The sequence below is a fragment of the Podarcis melisellensis genome, assembly GCF_964234715.1.
Source record: "Podarcis melisellensis genome assembly, chromosome: 2".
NCBI lineage: Eukaryota > Metazoa > Chordata > Lepidosauria > Squamata > Lacertidae > Podarcis > Podarcis melisellensis.
In genome coordinates this window covers 61,228,091-61,248,691 of record NC_138529.1, presented here as the reverse complement: position 1 = coordinate 61,248,691, position 20,601 = coordinate 61,228,091, and the positions used below count along the sequence as shown (strand labels likewise).

At 43.2% G+C, this 20,601-nt stretch overlaps 1 protein-coding gene and 2 long non-coding RNA genes across 7 annotated transcripts in view; 1 reads left to right on the top strand and 2 right to left on the bottom strand.

The window, feature by feature from the left end:
• CAMK2A (calcium/calmodulin dependent protein kinase II alpha) overlaps nt 1-20,601 on the top strand; it is a gene marked incomplete at its 3' end in the record, with an annotated part of 118,545 nt that overhangs the window by 75,895 nt on the left and 22,049 nt on the right. For 2 of the 4 annotated variants that reach the window (XR_014164631.1, XM_081896990.1), the window contains exons 8-15: nt 1,954-2,037; nt 4,590-4,684; nt 6,306-6,428; nt 7,736-7,819; nt 10,270-10,312; nt 14,828-14,868; nt 19,090-19,122; nt 20,184-20,232. Coding sequence is in view for 2 of the 4 variants with exons in the window: in XM_081896990.1 (XP_081753116.1) it covers nt 1,954-2,037; nt 4,590-4,684; nt 6,306-6,428; nt 7,736-7,819; nt 10,270-10,312; nt 14,828-14,868; nt 19,090-19,122; nt 20,184-20,232 (552 nt within the window). The remainder of the gene's footprint in view (nt 1-1,953; nt 2,038-4,589; nt 4,685-6,305; nt 6,429-7,735; nt 7,820-10,269; nt 10,313-14,827; nt 14,869-19,089; nt 19,123-20,183; nt 20,233-20,601) is intronic. The other 2 variants (XR_014164632.1, XM_081896991.1) reach the window with 1 other exon arrangement.
• The window catches only part of LOC309361863, a 48,233-nt gene continuing 35,457 nt past the window's right edge, over nt 7,826-20,601 (bottom strand). For both annotated transcript variants that reach the window (XR_014164673.1, XR_014164674.1), the window contains one exon: nt 7,826-9,927. This is a non-coding gene — a long non-coding RNA (uncharacterized lncRNA). The remainder of the gene's footprint in view (nt 9,928-20,601) is intronic.
• LOC309361876 lies at nt 14,827-20,184 on the bottom strand. The gene is made up of 2 exons (XR_014164681.1): nt 20,046-20,184; nt 14,827-15,045 (listed from the first exon to the last, which is right to left on the bottom strand). It is a non-coding gene; the product is annotated as an uncharacterized lncRNA (long non-coding RNA).

Here is a 20,601-nt window from a genome sequence, read left to right as displayed (position 1 = left end):
ATAAGCTTTTGGAAACTAAAGGCTGAGAAAGCAAACCCCCCAAACTGCAATCTGTCATGCTTTGTAAGAGGCTAAGTAAATACATTACTGAAAGAAACGGAACACACCAACCATTTATGGTTTGTTGGCTTTTGTGTAAAAGGTGTGAGGATTTTGTGTAGCTGAAATATACAAAGCATTTTTAGATCCAGTTGCTCCAATATAGTCTTCAGTTCTAAAAATGCCACCCGCCCTGATTTTGACTACGTAGAGTCCCCTGACTTAACTGAGTTACGATGGCCAATATGTTTAGCTAAACTATATTAGTTCTTCTCCCCTGAGGTTTATTTTACTGAGTTAGTGGCATATCTTCAATTTGTTTAGCCATTTAATTGCATTTTCTAAAAAGTCTACTTGGGTACTAGATGTGGTTTAATGAACTCACGATAACTTGCAGCTATAAATGTAACTTACTAAGGTCATCATAACTTACATTGCTATTGTATCTTTGAGCTGTAGACAGGCTGTTAAGGGAATCCATTTATAATTTCTCAAACCACAAATACATTTTGGCGGATGCAATTTGTTAGGGGAGGGGGCATAACTCAGTAGCACAGCACAAACCTTTGCATGCAGAAAGTCCCAAAAGGATCTCAGCAACAAGGCTAGAAGAGATCCTTCTGTTAGCTCAGAAAATGCTGTCCTAGATGGGGTAGCAGCCTATTTTCTGAGGAGCAAACTAGGACTGCATAGACACTCGGGAAAAACAAACATGTCCATTTTGATTTCTCATTTTACAGTGTTAAATTCAATGCTCCACTTTTCTACATCAGTTTAAGATTATTATTATTTTTTAATCCTCACAAACATTCATCAACCTTTTAGTATGGCTTCTGCTATATACATTTTTATATGGAGCAGGCTTAACTTAGTGCATTGAGTGGTTCAGCTCCTTAGCAAGCAACCTAACATTCCGCCTTGAAGGCAGGATCTCTCCCATCTGTTCACACCTGCCTTGGTACCTCCAGGAGCTAGGTGATGGAGGGAGTGTCTCTGCCCCCTCTGGAGAGGAAGGGTTAGATCCAACATAGTGAAAGAGATAGCTGTGAAGCTGGCCATTGAGTTCTTATGGGGCTGGTTTGGGGGCTTCTCCCCTTTGGACTATTTTCTAAAGATTATTATTATAATTATTATTTATTGAATTTATATACCGCCCTATACCCAGGGGTCTCAGGGCAATTCACAGAATAAAATCAAGATATAAAACCACAAAATGAATGAAAATGAAAACCTAATGAAAATGAAAAGAGCAACCCAATATCCCCCTCAAAAGAAAACACATTTTAAAAGAGCTTAGGATGTAAATCGGATCAACCAAATGCCTGGTTAAAGAGGAACATTTTTGCCTGGCGCCTAAAGGTGTATAATGAAGGCGCCAGCCAAACCTCCCTGGGGAGAGCATTCCACAGAAGGGGAGCCACTGCAGAAAAGGCCCATTCTCATGTTGCCACCCTCCTGACACCTCAAGGAGGAGGCACACAAAGAAGGGCCTCAGAAGATGATCTCAGGGTCCAGGTAGGTTCATATGGAAAGAGGTGGTCCTTGAGGCATTGCGGTCCTGAGCTGTTTAAGGCTTTATAGGTCAAAACCAGCACTTTGAATTGGGCCCGGAAACCAATATCAGGTTACCACAAGACTACCTACACTTTTCTCTTGTGGGTGGGCAGTGAGGTTGTGGGACTAGCTCTACAAGCACAGGAAGACTTGAATCAGAGCTGTTAGGAATGATTTTCAGCAAAGGTGCTCCAGGATAGCATGTATCTAGTGCAGAACAAACACTAGGTTTGGTGGGAATATTAGAGAGCAATTCTCTTTTCCCATTCGACTGATAGCTGCCTTGTGCTTTTTGCTGAAGACTCCGCTGGACCCCATGATGTGTAACTACCTGCATCTTGTAACTTTTTGCCTTACTAGGTTTCGCAGGTACTCCAGGCTACCTTTCGCCCGAGGTGCTCCGAAAGGACCCCTATGGCAAAGCTGTGGACTTGTGGGCATGTGGTAAGTGAGGTTATGTTTCGAAAGTGGCTAAACAGGCAAGATAAAACTTTAAGGAATGAGATGGAGGCCGCTGTGATTCTCTCCCCATCTTTCGTACTGTGTGCAGTCCCTAGCTTGTTCACAGGGCTTGGTTACCTCTGAGATATGTCAGTGCTGCTGTGTGAACTAGTGTCAGTGGACTGATAAACTCTACAGGAAACAGAATTCTAGTAGCACATCATGCAAGAGGATGTGAGTATTCATTATCATCCTCTGCCGTGGATCAAATGGAAAGCCAGAATTCTTTACCCCCATGTGAGCCAGTGTGGTGCAATGGCTAGAGTGCTGTGTGACCTTAGAGCAGTCACAGTCTCTCCACACAGCCTAGCTCACAGGATTGTTGTGATGATAAAATAAGGGAAGCTTTTTGAAGGGAAATATTTTATGCTCTGTATTTGAATGCAGTTGTAAAAGCACTGGCATGGCTCCCTCCCCACTTCAGCGCTCCCTCTGATGGGTTGTTGTTCTTAAAGCTCTTAGTAAAAATAGCAAAGTTGTTCTGGTCAATATGACAAACTCATGTATGAATCTGTGACTCCACAATCATGTGTGCTAGAGGAAACCATAGAAATGTTTTGTAAGCGATGGGCTGAAAATCTTACAACCAAAACCCTACTCCTATGACCTGTGGGAGGAATGGCTAGCTAGCTGAATGAGCTTTTAGCAGCCAGGAAGCATTATGCTACAAAGTTTATGGATTTATGGGATTAGCATTCACCAGAGAGTAACTTCCACAAGAGCAATTTGGAGATTAAAAATTGTGTCTCTGGATGTTTGTTAACTTGGAGAGTCCATTATATTCCCCCCTCACCATAGCATCAAGGAGTCTCTCATTCATTAATCTATTTATCCTCCTCATTCTTTTGAGACTCAGGGAAGAGCTCTTATCCATATTGTGCAATGAGAAAAGGAAACATAATAAGCCTAATTCACTTGTGTAACCAAAACAAGTAGTTACAAGTAGAGCAGAAAGCGAACGCAGGTGGCCTGAATTAAACTTTATGAATGGGTGCTATTTCAGATGGAATGTGTTCCTTTCTGGCAAAACACCTGGCTTCCTATGGCATGTGTTTTTTTAAAAAAATATTTGATGTGAATAATGAACCACAAAGATCTTCTGAATGGTAGGAACTGAAACTGTGTCCTGGTGCAATGACTTAACATGCAGTCATTCCCTCAGCAGGGCCACTTCTGAAGAATAAGAGTTTTAAGGGGAGTCTCAGGCAGTCTCTATGAGAAAGTCCGCTTCTCAACAGTCATATGTTGCTCATCATGCAAGTTCAGTGATTTAAAAATAAATAAATCAGATAGTGCTCTCAAAAAAGGACAAGCCTTCTCATGAGGCCAGATTGTATGTGTATGTTGCCTATTTGGCATGTTGATGCATCAGTGACTCACTTAATTAAACGTTTTACCTTCAGCCTCATTTTCACAGCACACACATGGAAGGAACAGTTTTTCCTGTGTTGGGTTGCAGAATGTTGTAGGAAACAGATGAGGAGCATACACCTGATGTTACATTTTCATTCCAAAAGAATCTTTGAGCAGGGTCTGATGTGTCTGAATGTTGCATTACTGCTGCTAGCATGCATAACAGTGCCAATCCTTGCAAAAGTTTGCCAAGGCATTCCCAGATGTTCAAAGTTCAATTCCCACATACAAAAAAACTATTAGAGTGGAAGAAAATTTCCTGGGAAGCATATATACAGTACAGAAAGAGAGGGGGCATTGTGATGTGTGTTGTTGATAAAGAAATTTCTTCAAAATAATAAACCTCAGACAGTGTTTTGGGTGTCTGAGATCAGACATAGGAACCTGATAGTGTGTAAGAGAACAGGTAGAAATGGTAGATGAGAAATAGGATTTCTTCCTTGTCCCACCCACGTTCAGCTGTATGAACTGATATGGAGGAAAGACTGGGCTTAAACCATCCCACAGAGCAGACTGCAGTGTTGCGGTTCCTGGATGTTGTTACTTAGCTAGGATGGATGCTGTTCTGGTCACTTGACAAGATACTTTTTACTAACTGGATTCAGGGTATCTGACAATTAAGTGGCAAGTGATTTCTTTGTTTGGGACAGAGGGTGCTTCCCTCAGATAACAACTGGACAAGAAATGGCTTCCTCAAAGCATAGGATTTTTTGCAGTAAGGAAAGTGACGGGGAAACACACTGAAAAATGTGTGTTAACACTTGCTTTGACTCTAACCTACCCACAAGTTAATGAGTGAATGCTAATTAAATAGCCAATTGCTCAGTGAGCTGGTCATTTGTTAGTGCCCCCTGTCAGGCAGGTTCTGATGCTAACTGACGACTCAGCCTGAGCTATAAAAATGCTCCTACTTACCATTGACAATTCAGACAAGAAGGAGCCTTTTCACATCCTCTTCAGTTTTGAGTCTCACAGACAGTGTAGGCCTGCTGCTCCAGGCTTCTGAGTCACTAAACTAACCCCTTTTCCCACCTGTGTGTGGCTGGAGCTTACATAACGATGCCTGTCCCTGTCTCACACAGGAGTTATTCTGTATATTCTGCTGGTTGGCTATCCTCCTTTCTGGGATGAGGATCAACATCGACTATACCAGCAGATCAAAGCTGGAGCCTATGATGTAAGTGATCCCACCCCCAAATCCCTTCATTGCTTTCTCTTCCTTTCTCACATGCCATCATTTCTTTGAAGAGTTCTCAACTCCCGCTTTGTTTAGTACACACAGAGAGACAGAGCACCAGGTCTGAAAGCTTATTTGAGAACCAGTGCGGTGAAGTAGTTAGTAGGTTGGGCTCTGAGACCTGGACTCAAATCCCTACTCACCTGTGATGCTCCCTGAGTGAACTTGGGCCAGTCTCAGTCTCTTGGCCTAACCTACCTCACAAGTTTGTTGTGAGGGGGAAAAAAATAGTGAGCTAAGTGGGGATATTTCTTTTTCTTTTTTTAAAGGAAATAATTTGTATCTATTTATTTCATGGGTTTGTATATGACCCTTTAAGCAATTGGTTTACAACAGTAAAATAAATAAATAAATCAGAAAAGGCCAATTAAAGCACAGCCCCCCCTAATAAATAAAAGCAGAGGTTTAAATGGTTAAAACTCAAAGCTTAAAAAGCTTGGGAGAATAAAAAGGTGTTTTCCTGTTGTTGAAAAGATAGCCAGGTGAGAGTCTCTGGGGAAAGGATTTCCATAACTAAGTGACAATTAAAATATCCCTTTCTTTGGTTGCAACTTCCCTCACTTCAGGAACACCCTTGCTGACCTCAATGTGCAGGCAAGCTTATGTAGGAACAGGTTTTCTTCAGGTACCTGATCCCAAGGCATGCAGGGCTTTTGACAGTGCTGTGAGTTTTGTAGGGGGAACAGGCTGTATGCCAATCCCTTTCTAATACCTGCACCCCTCCTTCTAATTATTGGAATAGTCAGGCTAGCTTCCAGGTGAGGCAATCGCCTGGGTGATGGGCCATTAAGGGAACAAAGAAAGTGGATCTGGGCCAGATGGCAAATGGGGCGACCTAGAATGAACATGCAAATTGCAGCCACGCACCTGGCTCTCCTCCAGCTTTACCCACCAAGTGGATGAATGTAGAAAATAAAAGTTTACAAAGTTCAGTTGTGAAAATCCACACCAAAAAGATACTGGTCAAAGTACTGATAGTGTCTAGCTGCCAGCCTCTTCCACCCCACTCTGTGACAGTTCAAGGGCAAGGCCTTATGGCTTCCCCTCAGTGCACACCAAGGCCAAATGGGCCCTGCAGCAGGGCTGCTCCGTGGATGCTTTTATTTTTTGCTATGTGTGTTAACAAGCTGGCAAACCTGCAGCTGGATGTCAGTTCAGCAGAGAACAGGGTTTGGCAGAGCATTTTCAGCACCTGGCCCCCACCCAGTGGTCATTCTGTGCTATGTTTACTGTCTTGCATTGACTGTGATTAGCAAGAAATGCACCCAGCCTTAAGGTTGGCCATGTGAAACTGTTTTTTTTTTGTTTTGTTTTGTTTTAAGAAAAGCTGCTGGGTGGAAATCAGTGGTAAAAATATTAACAAACTCTTACAGTATCCTGTGCATGTCAGAGACCATTTCCTACACAAATGGATGCTTTTATCCTTCCCCTATCTCAAATCCGCATTATTGTATCGTGTGAAAAAGAAAGTGTGCAAATAGGCCAAACTGCATCATGCAAAAAAGGAGGGGGAGCTCCTGATCACATTGTTATGAGTAGTGCTGTCCCTTTGCTCTTACAGTTTCCTTCTCCCGAGTGGGATACTGTCACTCCTGAAGCAAAAGATCTCATCAATAAAATGTTGACGATCAACCCATCCAAACGTATCACAGCGGCTGAAGCTCTGAAGCACCCATGGATATCAGTAAGTGCAACTGCCCAGATCCTGAGGATTTTCTGGATGAAAAGCAGTTTTTTTAGAGGGTCCCAGTGGAACAAAATACAGTTATGTATTTTGTAGTTCAGTTATGTAGCACACGCACAGCAGAGTAATCATTTGTTTGCATGCTGATTAATAAGCATTGTATCACATGAGGTACATGCCATAGGTATATGCTTATTATGGGCAAACTCATTATGTGGCTCCAAAAAAGCACTGAACCATTTGCTGATTGTACTTATTAAGTGTCTGTGTTCATGCAGTCCACTTATAGCAATCAAGACGGGCTCCCAGGAAAAAAAACAGCTTCAGAGGAGCGCAAAGCACATAATTTTTAAAATCACTTTTCCTGTTTTCCACCAGACCTAGTCATTCTGATCTATAGAAATAACAGTTTGAGATGCACTTTTACTATTTCCACAGCCCGTATTGTAACTCAGCTGTGCTCTTGGAATAAAACTGTTACAGAGGACTTTGACAAGTTTATTTTTAATAAAAAAATAAAAATAACTCTAGCTCTCATCCACTCAGAATCAGGGAGCCTATATAGGATGATTTCCCCAAACCCCACTACTTATCATTAAAGCAATATCCTCAGTTTCCTGGAACATTTTTTACTTGCGTACTTCTGTCTATCAAGTGTTGCTGCCACAACTACATAGATTGCTAAACTATGGGTTTCCTTCCCAAGGGGCTGGAACATTTATATTCAGGTCTTTGCTTTGAATGTCCCTTGTGCTCGAAAAGGACAATAGTCTGAGCCATCAGTGCATAAGAGAATCAAACTGGGGAGGGTTACCTAAGCCACCATCAACCTAATGAACCATCTCCAGAATCTCTGGTGTAGCAAAATAAGGAACAAATGAATAAGCAGGAAAACTAGTTTGCACAAACCATTAAAGTTTTATTTGCTACTGCTTGGAGAATTCAAACGTATGCCTAATATATGAGTGCACATTCAAGAGACACAGAGATCAGACTTGTATGTGTAGCCATGAAATAACCATCCTGCAAAAAAGGTGTAAGAAGCTGAGAGTTATCTAGGCTAACCCACTGCACAAAGGCTGGAGTCTCCAAATACAGGCTCCCCAAAAGATTTTACTGATCTTACCTGGTTACAGTGGGCAGGGAACAAGTTCTGATTAGGACACATGGGTTCATGCAAACCAAGGAATACCACATGTAAAAGAAGTCAGGTTGCTTAAAAAAAAAAAGGCAGGGTGTGTGGAGGGGGAGACCTCTCTATTTTCTATTCCCTTCCATTTCTGAGCAACTTTCTTTTTGCCTTACAGCACCGTTCCACTGTGGCATCTTGCATGCACAGGCAGGAGACTGTGGACTGCTTGAAGAAGTTCAATGCCAGAAGGAAGCTAAAGGTAATCCACACCTCTTCTCTGACTTGTAGGTGGTCTTCTAGGAAATGGGTGTACATCACCAGACTGTTTTCCATTTCATCTGCCTTCCCGTGTTCATAAAGGTTTCCAAAGAATTGACTTTCCAAGAAAGCTGTGAGGCTTCCAAGAAATTGGCTTTCAGAATGGCCACCTTTGTGCTGAGAAAGGAAAGGCCTTCCTAGATATCTTAATTAAGTGTTTGGGTTGTATCCACTGAATGACAAAGGATAAAGTAGAGCAGTGGCTCCCCACTGCCCCCATTGATTGTTGTTGTATAACTAGATGCGAGTGTCTGCAGAAGGGACAACCCATTTCAGGCTGACTCGAGCCGGCAGTGCCTGCAGTGTCACCATTTCTTGGCATGTCAAGGACTCTGCTCTTTGATAAAGTCCACTAAAATAATTCCTGAAAAGTGAACACTGATTAGACTAAACCCCTTTTTTTATAGGACAAACTGAAGTTGCTTCCTAGGAATCACTGAATCTGAATTCCTTAAGGGCACTTCCATTGATTTCCATGGAACGTCCTTCAAGACAATGAAATTGGGATCAGGGTCCAAATTCACCATTTTCAAATCACTGTCCGCCAGCCCTATGCCCAGGGGGAAAGTTCAGTATCGGCTAAGAAGTTTATTGCCACCAGTGCTATCATCAGCACCTTCCTCCGAGGCCTTGTTGGATATCTCCACATGCTGTTATTCTTCCTTTGAATGCTGTGCAAGTTTCCAGCCTCAGGGCTGGAGGCTAATAAGATTACTGAGCAAGGAAACAGATAATGATTTGTGTTTACTTTCCTCCAGTAATCTGTTACTGCTTCAATTATGTTAATGTAATCCTATTATACATGTCCTCTTACTAGCTCATGAAATTGATTGGGAAATTGAGAAATGCTCTGTGTGTCCGCACCTACCCACAAAAATGAGGAGAGAGACCAAGAGCATCAAAGAGGCATAGCCCAGTTGACCTTTTTCACTTCCCCTCTTGAAAAGTTATATTTGGATGGAAGTTTTGAGTCCTGTGCAACCAGTGGGAGTAAATGCTAAGTTCCATCATGCAGGGTGTATCTGACGTGGCGCTTTCTAGTCCCCTAGTGGTACACTTGTTCCACTGGTGAATTTTTTTCCAACTGCAGAATATTGTTGTGGAAGAGAAGGCATTAGCAGGTTGCTTGTAACTTTGTTGCATAGGTTGAACAATCCGCTGCACAACAAGCTCACTAGCTCAGCTGTTGCACAGGATTTAACTGTTGCGCAACATTAAAACTCACCTGCACCTTAGTACAACAAGAGCTCTTGTGCTAGCGGACAGAAAATGTCTGGGTATAGCTCAGCATCTTTATCCAGCAGCAATATGAACAGGTCTACATCCTGTTTTTCTTTGACAAAGTAGAAACAGTTTTATGCACAGTACTGCCCCTTCATTTTGTGACGTGTTTTCTTTTCCAGTAAGAAAACAGGCAGTCGTAACTGAGAGATAGTCGGTGTTAAATGCTTGGCAAAGGAGAGCAGGGATCTATAACCAGTTCTTTTATTAACTTGCAGAGAATGGCTCTGAAGATGTTACTTCAGTACTGTACCATAGTCTTCCCATCTATAAAATGGATGTGAGGAGACCGATCTGCTCTTTGACATCTATGGGACAATATGCTATGTGAGAACAGATATGTGTAGTAATAGTAGTAGAAATAGTGTTAGCTGTGGTAGATTTTATTATCAGGTGCTAAAATTGAATTGCTTTTTTAAAAACAAACAAACCATGCCGCATATATAGATCTGTCTCTAAATGTCCAGTATTTTTTAATTTCACAATATATCAAGTTTGGGAGTACCATGTAGCATTCTGGGGCTTGGGCACAGCTCTGAACAATAGGAAAGCAGGTTATTCTCGGGCAGGGCAGGGGGCTTCTATCGCTGATGTGTCTAGTAGAGTCTAGCTGCTACTGCAGCTTCTATGGGGAGATGGGATATGGGGAGTTCCCCTCGAGACGCAATGGGAATTCCTCATCAGTGACTGCTAGAAACTTGTCAGTTGTCCTGGTCTCATCAGAGCTTGGAGGTTGCTTGTTCATCAGAGGATGAAATCCCATTAACACTGAAAGAAAGGATACTGAGTCTCTATAGGGTGGTTATAATAAACCCCTGTTGCCATCATTGAGAAACTTGCAGAGTAGTTAAAAATCCCTGAGCCACTATCCAGTGACTTGTTTTCTGCAAACAGTTAGCTATATCTATTAATACCACCTCCGAACTATATTCATCATACCCCTGGAACCACGCCAAAGAGCCATCCCTCTTGGAGCCCCAGACAGCTCCATTTTCCACTAGATGCCTTTAAGAGGAAGGAGACTAGGGTTGGGGGAAGGGATGGGCCTGATTCTGAACCCAGTGATGTTTCTTGCTTCCCCGTTTTCTTTTTGTCTTTTGTGTATTTCAGGGTGCAATCCTCACTACAATGCTAGCAACCCGGAATTTTTCTGGTAGGTAACCCAACTCTCTCCAGGACAGTATTGACTTGCTGCCTCTTCATATGTTGGATGCTAGTCATATGTGCTTAATATGACTGGCCAGTGTGACAGGCTCCCTAAACCCTGGCTCTCGTTGGAAGATGCACAGGGCATCTTCATGCATGGCTCTAAAGCAGGGGTGGGGAACCTTCGATCCTGAAGATGTTGTTGGACAGCAACATCTTCAGGACTCCAGTTTCCATCAGCCCCAAACAGCATGGCCCAATGGTCAGGGATGATGGGAGTTGTGGTCCAACAGCAACTGCATTGTCAGAGGTTCCCCACCCCTGCTATGATACCATTTTGGAATTCTTCTGCCATTTCTACCTGCGGCTAAACATTAATGCAGGAAAGAAAGAAAAGTGGAGAAGCATTTTAAATTTACATTCTGACCCTTTTTGGTTTGGCATTAATGAAGGTCAATTTGTATGTCCCAGACTTGCTCAATGCATAAATCCATTTGCTGGATTTTACTCAGTAGACAAGGCTGCCTATTGGTTGCCTTGAAATTCTAGCATTTCTGCAGCTTCCCTGCAGGTTGCTACTTTCAGCACTGTACAAGCAGATACAATTTGGAAAGCAAGATACTGGGACTGCAGTGGAATCCTATAAGGATGTTTTGACTTATGCTTAAAAATCCAGGGTTGTTGACTTTTGATTTACTAATGAAGACCACATGCTTTGGAGATAGCTTGCATTTTAATATGATGTTTGGGTCTTCCTGGTTGCGGTGCAGTCAGGGGAATAGGGCAATTGCAAAGTCTGGATGTGGTTGAACTGATACTGTACTCTCATTTTTCATACTGACACACTGCTAATACTCAGGGGGGGTTATTACTAGGTAAATCACAGGCAGCCAACCTGCATGTGCCCTCACTGCTTGTGCCAGCCATGCCAACTGGCATGCAGCACCTGACCACTTACCCACACCACCACATGAGTCCCTGGGGGCAGTAGGCAGGGTTTCTCATCCCTGGTATAAACCAGCACAACTTAAGGTCCCCCCCCCCAATACACCAAAACCTTTTGGATGTTTGGGTAGGTCTGTTTGCACCATGTTCCTATTCTATAACATTCCCCAGATTTCACCATCCTCTTGGTGTTACATTTTAGGAAAAGAAGCTTGACAAATGGAGTTGATAAATGCACCAGCAGCCTGCCTCTAAGTTTGGGCTCCAGCCCTGTTATCGGTTATGCTTGGGAAAGTGGCACAGAATAACTATCTGTGTGTTCCTGTGCATTGCTTCTCAGAAGTAAACGGTGTTTAATGGTGCTTACTCACTTAGAAGAAAGCATGCATAGATTTGCAGCATAGATCAAGTGCCTTGGTAAAATAATTTAGTTTGCTCCCTAAATATTCACGACATGCATGGTCGCTGTCTGCTATGTCAGGAACTTCGTCCAAGATTTGTTTCTGCGCACAGCCTCCTTTCATTTCACTGGGCATCTAGCTCAGCAAGGCTTTCCTTGTCGTGGCAGCCTGGAAAGAAAGCACTCGATGTCTTTTAGACCTATTCTTGGAGTATGACTCAAACGTTTGGTGTCCAGACATAGCTCACATATTACTTATTTCAGGAACTTGTGGCCCTCAGATGTTGCTGGACCTCCGACCATTGGCCATGTTGGCTGCAGCTGATGAAACCTGGGGTCCAACAAGATCTGGAAAATCACAGGCTTCCCACCCCAGACCTATTTCCAAAGGTCTCCAGGCAGCACAGTTTGAATGTGGAAAGAATGTATGTTAGAGATGCTACAGAGCTGCCAAGGATTTACCATATGGCTTAATAAGATTCATGCATTCTTCCACTCCACGGGTGGAAGGTATTGAGGTGTGTTTACTACTTAAAAGTGAGCACTTCGTAATTTTGAAAGAGAAAGAAAACTACTTCTTATGCATTGGACCCCCCACTCTACAGTTCAGCTTTTTACACACACACACACACACACACACACACACACATCTCCACTAAGCTTCCCCTCTTTCCTTCCCTCCCCTGGTTCCATGCTGTGATAACTACTCAAAGTGAAAAGCTCACAGTTTGGAGGTAATTATACACAACCAGGACTACAATTGATCGCAGTTAGGTGCACTTAAGCTGCAATCCTATACACAGATATCTGGGGAGGTGGGGAGTAAGTCCTATTGAGACACGTATGGTTGTGCAGTACTGCACAACTTACTTCTTCCAAGAGGCTTAAGTGTTCCCGACTCTGTGCTGGATTGTGGCCTAGTTGTCTATGGCAGAAAGCTGATGTCAGTCCTTAACTCAGGCACTGACTTGTGGCTTTTCTCACGTCACATTCATAAATAGTTATTAATCGTTTACCCAAAGATCACAAAGAAGTGACAAAGCACAACAAATTATTCCTAAAATGCTTTGTGACACATTGCTGGAAAGGCTGCCATCAGTGGATCAGTGCAGCTGCCAACCCTCTTCCCTTCACACAACAGAAGATTTGCAGCATCACCTTGATTTGGCAGGATTTTACATTTGCTTTAAATTATGACCCCAAAAAAGGTGGGGGGAAGATTTAATCTTGTACTCTGGAGAGGGAGCTATTGTGTGGACGTGCAGCTCCACCTGAAATATACCGTATGGGAAGAGGGGGGATATTAGGGGAGAAGGATTACAAAATTGTGATTGCCTCTTTGGAACACAGGAACTAGATAGGTTGAAGGTTCCTTCCCAGCACACAGGAATTGCTTACAAGGGTCCTCAAAAGGCCAGTGTTCAGGAAAAGCCCCTTCTGAGCTGTTTTTTAAATTTTAATTTAAGGTAGGCAGAATTTGAAGAGGCTTTTCCAAGAAGCACTTTATGAGGACCTTCCAAGGATGACTTCCATCTGCTGAGATTTTTATTGAAACATGGCAAAAACTAGCTCCTTGGAAAATGCAGGGGGACAATTGTTTGTGATTACATTTAATATGTGGCCAAATTATTAGAAGTAGTGTGGCATGTGGCCCCAGAAACTTGTTCAAAAGGGAAATGTGGCCCTCCAGCTGAAAAAGGTTCTTCATTCCTGCTTCATGTAGGAAATAATGTGCCATCTGTATGTACACAATCACAGCTGATAATAATCAATTTGGTTTTCCAACATGGGGTACATGCAGTGTGAAATCACAATTGGTTGTGACTTCCTACAGCGTGCACATGTAGTGAAGCACACCTGTGCAAAATACACACGTGACAAACTCTGCACGGGGCTGCATATTATGAGCGGGAACACTTAGCTACAATGAGCACTTGGACGAAGGGGAAAGGGCTGGGTAGAATTTAAATAAATATATGCTAAACTGTAGGGAAAGATAACATAAGATGCTTAGCTAATGCAGGCTGGTTGCTTATTGAATGGAGTAAACAAGGTCAAATGGGGACATAATTAAATCACTGAAGAAAAATCTAGGAAATTAGGGTTGATTGTCTACCATGACACTCTTAGGAAGTTTGCATTTAAAAAATGAAAAAATGTGGAGGTGGAGGAGAGTTAATCAGCTGAGACTGCTCTAAAAGTGATAAGGGTTCACCACTGAAATTCAAATCAGGGAATTCAAATCTTGATCCTTTATTTAGTTTTCGGTCTTCCATGTTCAGATGTGTGTTCCCCCCACCCAAAACCAGAGTAGTGATTGCTACTGACGGTAGGGTTATCCGGGTCATCTTTTGCTCAGAAGCTGCAGTCAGGCCAAGCGTGCTTATGCCATGCTTCATATCTGTGTGTTTTATGCATTCAGAATCTATTTGAAGGCAACAGAGGGAAGAGGGAGGGATTATGAGTGGGCTGCAGTCCCAGGAGACGAGGCTGGCTCTGGGATAGTCATGGGGGAGGGAGGCATGGGGGAAGATGTCTGCTTTTCATCATTGTCAAAATGTGGGCTGCAGCTGTCAGGATGTCATAATTGTAGCACATGACCCCACCAGCATGGGGGTCTAAAATTAGCGAAAGAGGCAGAGTGTGAGAAAGGCAGGCAGGCAGGCAATTGCACGCTGATCTTATCGTAGTTGAGCCATTAGCGTTCATATCTGAGACCGCGAAACAGGGCAGGCAAGCCCAGAAGGTGAGGGTGATGGCACAGGGCAGGACTGAATCCCTGTAAGCCATGTTGAAGGATCCTTGAGCCCTCTCAGGAAGGAAACAAGTGTCAGAGAATGCTCTGTCAGCTCCCTTCTCTCTCCGTCGCTGGCCATTCTGCTGGTTCCTTCAAAGATTTGGGAGTCCGAGAGTACAAGTGGCTGTGGCTTTTCACGGGGAAGGATCCCAGTAATCCAGCTGCTGAGCTTCATAGTTTTCTGAAAGAGACTTCCTCCAGAACTCTGGATCATTGCAAAGCAAGTTCGCTACCAGCAGAGGAGGCGGTGGCATTGAATCTGTGATCTTCGGTTCCTGCGTTCTGCTGCTCTCACACAACTCCCCCCATGTTGCTGGTTCTCAGTGTGCTGACCGTGATACCGTGCCTGTTCCTCTTGACGTGGTACTTTTTCTCCACAGGAGGGAAAAGTGGTGGCAACAAGAAGAACGATGGCGTCAAGGTAAGTCCTGGGCTCATAAAGCCACCAGCTTGCCTGTACTCAAGAAGGCAGGAATGTTTGGGCTGGTGGACTGTGTGGTCATGGGTCCCTGCGTGGCCCAGGCCCTTTGCGTCAAGGCCTTGCATTAGTGGATCTCTTGCATCATCCTCTTCTCATCATGAAATACATTTCCACACTCTGAAAGCAAAAAAGGAAAAACAAATACCTTTACCTAAGCAAAGGTTGCTGCTTAGAGTAATGGATGCCTTGACTCATGTTCAATTTGCTTGGCTAACTCATATCCTCATAATCTCTTCCCATTCCTGCTTTCTTTTCATCAAGAGGAGAAAAAAAGCTTGTGCCTTTCTCCAACCGTTTTACTGTTACTATGCTACTGTCATTTCGGGGAAATAGAGCCAATCCAAATGTTTGGAGGCCATGGTGAAACAGCCCCACAAGAGGACAGCAACTCACAAGTCCAACTGATTCAGAAATCTGGAGGTTGATGCTCCTCTGGTCCTTGTGTGGGAGTGAATTATCCCACAGTGTGCCTCAGAAATCAGGCAGGCCTTCTTCCTGGCTTGTTATCTTTCTGTGTGAAGGAATATCCTGACAAGGAAGCACTTCCGAACAAATCAACACCTGAGTGAATTTGGAGGTGTTATGGATCTGCCAAGAAAGCTTTACTGCATCCCCCTGCCCAACAATTTGAATTGGCTCTAGGGCATTTCTTAATACTGTAAAGGGGGCTGTGACAGGTAAGACAAACTGAAAGACACTTAATATAGAAGAGAGGGAGATGGGATGGGGAGTGGGAGCAAGGATGACTCTTTCTTTGATTGGCTCCTGTGGACATCAGTTTAGACTGAGCCTCTGAGCAGTGGCGAGGGGCCCAGCTGCCACCTTTTCTTTTCAGATAGGTCATTGCTGTTTTATTTGAGTCTGAGTCTCCCACGGTGGCCTGATGAACTATCTTCTGATCAACTGAAAACGTGGGAGGAATGAGAAAATATAGATGTTTCTGAAAACAGAACTAAGGACACAAGAAATCCTCCCCAACACACACACACACACACACACACACACACACACACCACACACTCGCCTCCTCCCGGTTTTTGATTCTACATTGGTCCCTTTGGGTTTGCAGCACTCATGTCATGCCTTGAAACCTGGTTCATTGATTTGGCAGAGATGCAGATTAATGGATGAACAGGTTTGCTCATTCCAGTGACATCACCCATTCCAGCTCTGAAATATATGTGAAGTTTGAATACTAGCGTTTGAAAGAATGGCTTTGTGCTGATGTTATAATGATTTTCTTTTCTGGAAACCAAACTGGAGTATTCTGGACAGGTGCCTGGCATCTCTTTCCACGGTGCCAAATTGAGACTTGGTGGCTATCTGAGGATGTGGCAAAGGTTTCTTCAAAGAATGAAGAAAGTTCTGACAACAGTGTTCCTTAGCCAAGAGATACACTTATGCTTGCCCATCTGCCTATTTCCTATGCTAACAGCCACTCCTGGCACTGTCATCTCACCCTCATTTCCTTGCAGAAATACCCCAGATGGACAGACCTCAATTCCAGCAGTGGAATCCCACTTGGCTTAATTGTCAAATTGGCTCGGCTGCAGATTCTCCTTCCCCCTCACCTTGTTTGGTTTTGATATCCCCCTCTGTAGAAGGAGATGGCTGTTGGCACCACAAATTGTGGGGTTTAGTTCACGATCTCATGGTTAGCTTGCCTTTCTGATGAAACTCTCTGGTTTAACCAGTTCATGCTAACAGAAAGAACCTACCTACTGTGTTTGAAGTAACATGGTAATGGCAACACCCCCCATTGCAGAAAGGATATTACCCCCTACTTTGGCTACACCTTTTAGTGAAAAAGTAGATATTTATGTGCCACTTATGCAAACATGCTATCCATGGAGAGTAGAAAGGACGACGGACCCCTTTCACCAATAGTTTATTGAGAGAAGAGGCTTTGCCCCTCATGTAACCAGTGGATACTCAACAAGTTCACTGCCCTGTGTCACATCCTGTTACATTGTTAATTAATGCAATCACTGCCACATGTCACTTCCTTAATAAAGTCACTGCCCTGTGTTGCATCCTTTTATTGTATGTACGTCCTACTTTAATAAGGTCACCACTTTTGTGTTGCGTCATGTTGCGTCAATTGCTTCTACAGTTACCGTCCAGTAAGGTTTCCTAAACAGTTCTTGGTTCTTGGTGTGTTCTCAGTGGAGCCACCATGCATCTGAGCCTAGCTGCCTCCATCTTATATAGCTTAAGTACCAAATCTAAGAGTTGTAGTAGACTCTGTTCTCTGTCTTTTTGTTGGCTTTGGAGAAGAAGCTATAGAGGGCTAGCTGAGGATATCATATGATGAAATAAAGCAGTCAGAATCGCCAAGTGCCCATGGGCTCTTTCTACTGTAGCTCATAGAACACATTTCATCTCACCAGATATATGCAGTTTTGATACCTTTTAAAATAAATAATAGTGAAGAAGGTTAGGATGGAGGCTATTACACTATGCCTATGGTAAGCCTGTTTAGATGCTGCATTTTCTGGATTTCATCTAGTTCCATTTTCCAAGTTTCATCTACAGGACAGAAAGAAGTAGTGTGGAGAAGGCAAGGAGAAGCCAAGAATGGATTTGTGGGGTAGGAAATAGAGAACTTATTCAAGACTCTTTTGAGTGATAATTAGGAATCTGACATGATGTGCCTCTTTTGATGTACATTAAAGCACTGTGTTGAGAGAAGCTCATCAAGAATCAAAAGACAAAAGTCTTAAATCTTGAATTATTTGCAGGATTTCTGCTGTGAGCTGTTCAGTACTACTTTGAGGCGTAGAAGGAGCTTCTTAGGTCATGTCTGCAATGCAAATAAACTCACTTCCACCATTTGGCATTGTGTTGATTTACCACCTTTGGTACAATGCTGGGATTATAAGAATCAGACTTTCCACTCCTAAAAACTGCAGTCGTAGTCCATGTAAACATTGCAGTTTGCCTGTGGTTTCAGTCATTCTCTCAAGGTTTTATCACACTTTTAAAAGAAATCCCCGGTGAAAGCTATGTGATAGCACATTCCTGCACACTGCTGTTTCTTCTCACCCAGATACTTGTTGCTGCACTTGAACAAGTCTAGAAAAAGGGCGTCACTTGGCTCAAAGTTTGACCATCATCTACTTCATTTGTATTTTTCATGCCCTAGCAAGCCTCTCCTAGCTCTGATATCGGCATTCCCATCCCACCTAAACAACCCCCACTCTGATTTGGTGCAATGTACAGCATTATAACTGGGCTGCTCCAAACAAACACTGATATTATCTCATAACCATTGCAAATGGCAAGATGCTTGCATCTTAGTGTGGATAGTGAAGACTTTTAAGTGCTTTACTGGTACCTGAATTATCATGCCAAAATGATGGTGCAGACGTGACCTTAGAAGAGTGATCACTGAAGACAGGATGAGAAGCAACAAATTTTGATCACAGTGAGAATGCAGATTTAGATTAGTGAATAACAAGATTGTTTAGCACTAGTGTAACTGTCTATGAAGGCTTTCAGAGATGCTATAGGTGTAAAATGCCCATCCTCATTCGGTGCAGTGGAGGATCATTTGGATTTCTTCTGGCTTTATTCTTTTAGGATTCAAAGTGAACAATTCCAGTCTTTAATGTCTCCAGCTTCTTGCTGCCACAAGTAGAATGATGCAAAGTCACAGTGGCAAGGAGGGTTGGAAAAGTATAGCATTTCATTTACAGAGGGCTGTATTCAGATATTGTTGTGTCCACAAGTTAAGTTGGTGTGGCAGTTTTAGCTTGATGACTAGTATTTACGGATCTCAAAACATGATTCCTCTTCAGCTTGGAAAGCTTTTGTTGGATTGGATTAGAAAATGGCGGAGAGATGTTAAGGTGGAGCCTTGCCCTGGGTCAGGATATTAAGGTTCATAGGGATGCAGACATCTGTGGGTCCAAACATAGAATAGTGGACAAGGCTGGTGGATTTGTTAATTGTGCTGGAAAGTTAGATTGGCATGGTTTGCATTGTGAGAGTTTTGACTTCTCTTTGGCATTAAGCATCAGATTTATTCACAAACTCTTCACCATTCTAGTAGGATCGCAAAAAGGTGTCCTAGGACCCACTGCGTCCCATGTTCTGCTCTCTTCCTTCTTTCTCACTCTGTGTCTCTTCTTGTCCTATCTCTTCTCCTTGTTTTTCCAGAAAAGAAAGTCCAGTTCCAGCGTTCAGTTAATGGTGAGTGTCCTTTGTCTTCCTCAATGCTGATAATGTTGGGCCTCTCAACATGTTCCAGCCCTCCCTGTTTTGGGGAATCACTCTGAGGTGTGGAGAGCAGGGCTGAAAGTAATTCCTTCAGAGCAGCTTCCTCCCCTATGGGGAGCCTTCTAAACAGGAACGGCTGGAGCAGAAGGATAGTTGAAGCCCAAGAGCACTGAGAACCTAATTCCATTTTCTAGCGAAAGGTTCTCCATGGAACTTCTCCTCTAGCAGATCTGCAAGCTGCACCAGTCCAAGCAGCCATGAAGGAAAGGCCACCTTATATGGCTTTGCTGGAACTGTTCGGTCACAGGAGACCAAATGGCTGGCATGGCCTTGGTCAATCTGCTGTTTAATATTGTTTGCAATATGTCTCTGGTGGGATGAACTGGTGGTTGCAGTCCAGCTACCAGAGTTGTCTTGATGAGAAGCAAATGGTTCCCTTTCTCTGTGTTAATCTGTGTACCAGTTGGCTGTTTATGGAAAGAGGTGTGTGTCAGCCTTTGGCGGTCCATGTGGTTCTTGGCAGCCCTCTCTGTTTGAGTGTACATTTCTTTCTTTACTATGCGGTCAATGTGGTCTCTTTCACTCCTGCACAATCTCCCTCACTCTCTCATCCTAGCTCCCTCTCTTTGTTAATTTGTACATTCCTCTCCCAACTGTAGTCAACATGGTGTCTTTCACTCCTACACAGCCCTTCTTGCCCCCTGCTAGCTGTAGCTGTAGGAGATGTCAAGCCTCTCACTCCTGATAGTAGTGCAGTGGAATACTAGTGAATTCACTCCTGCAAGATGCTTCACAATCAGACCTCTGGCTCAGTTGTGGTTTCAAAGTCAAGACAAGTATTACAGTCACAAAGCAAAATCTCTGGTTACTGACAAGTGCTTTTATCTGATGCTTACCTGGTTTTCGTCCCTTTGCAGTGTTTGGTCCTGTTGAGGTAGAACCTGGGTGATGGGTTACCGGTCAGGATTTTTCTGGGGGGGGAAGCCATTTGGGTGCATCTTATTTTGCTTCTGTCCTCTCCGTTCTTTCTCCAGGAATCTTCAGAGAGCACAAACACCACCATTGAGGATGAAGACACCAAAGGTATAGTATAAGACTCTGGCAGAAGAGGTAAAAGGAAACCCATTTTAGTCAATGACTTCCAGTAAGCATGAGTTGTGAGACTATGGACCCCTAGGCAATTCTCGCTGTCAGCCTATATAGGTAGAGCTGTTCAAATACTAAAATGAAATTTGAAGTTTAGGGTTTTACTTTTCATCCATTTTTCAAGGAATGAAAACTTCATCCTTACTCTATAGCCCACTGACCAGGATTGGTCAGTAAAACTGTTCAGCTGACACAAAACTATTCTGTTGTGAATTTGCAATCTAAAACTTATTTTGTGAAGTAAAAGAAAAATCAACTGTGTGCAGAAATTTACTGTGATGCGTCTAAAAGACTCAAATTTCATTA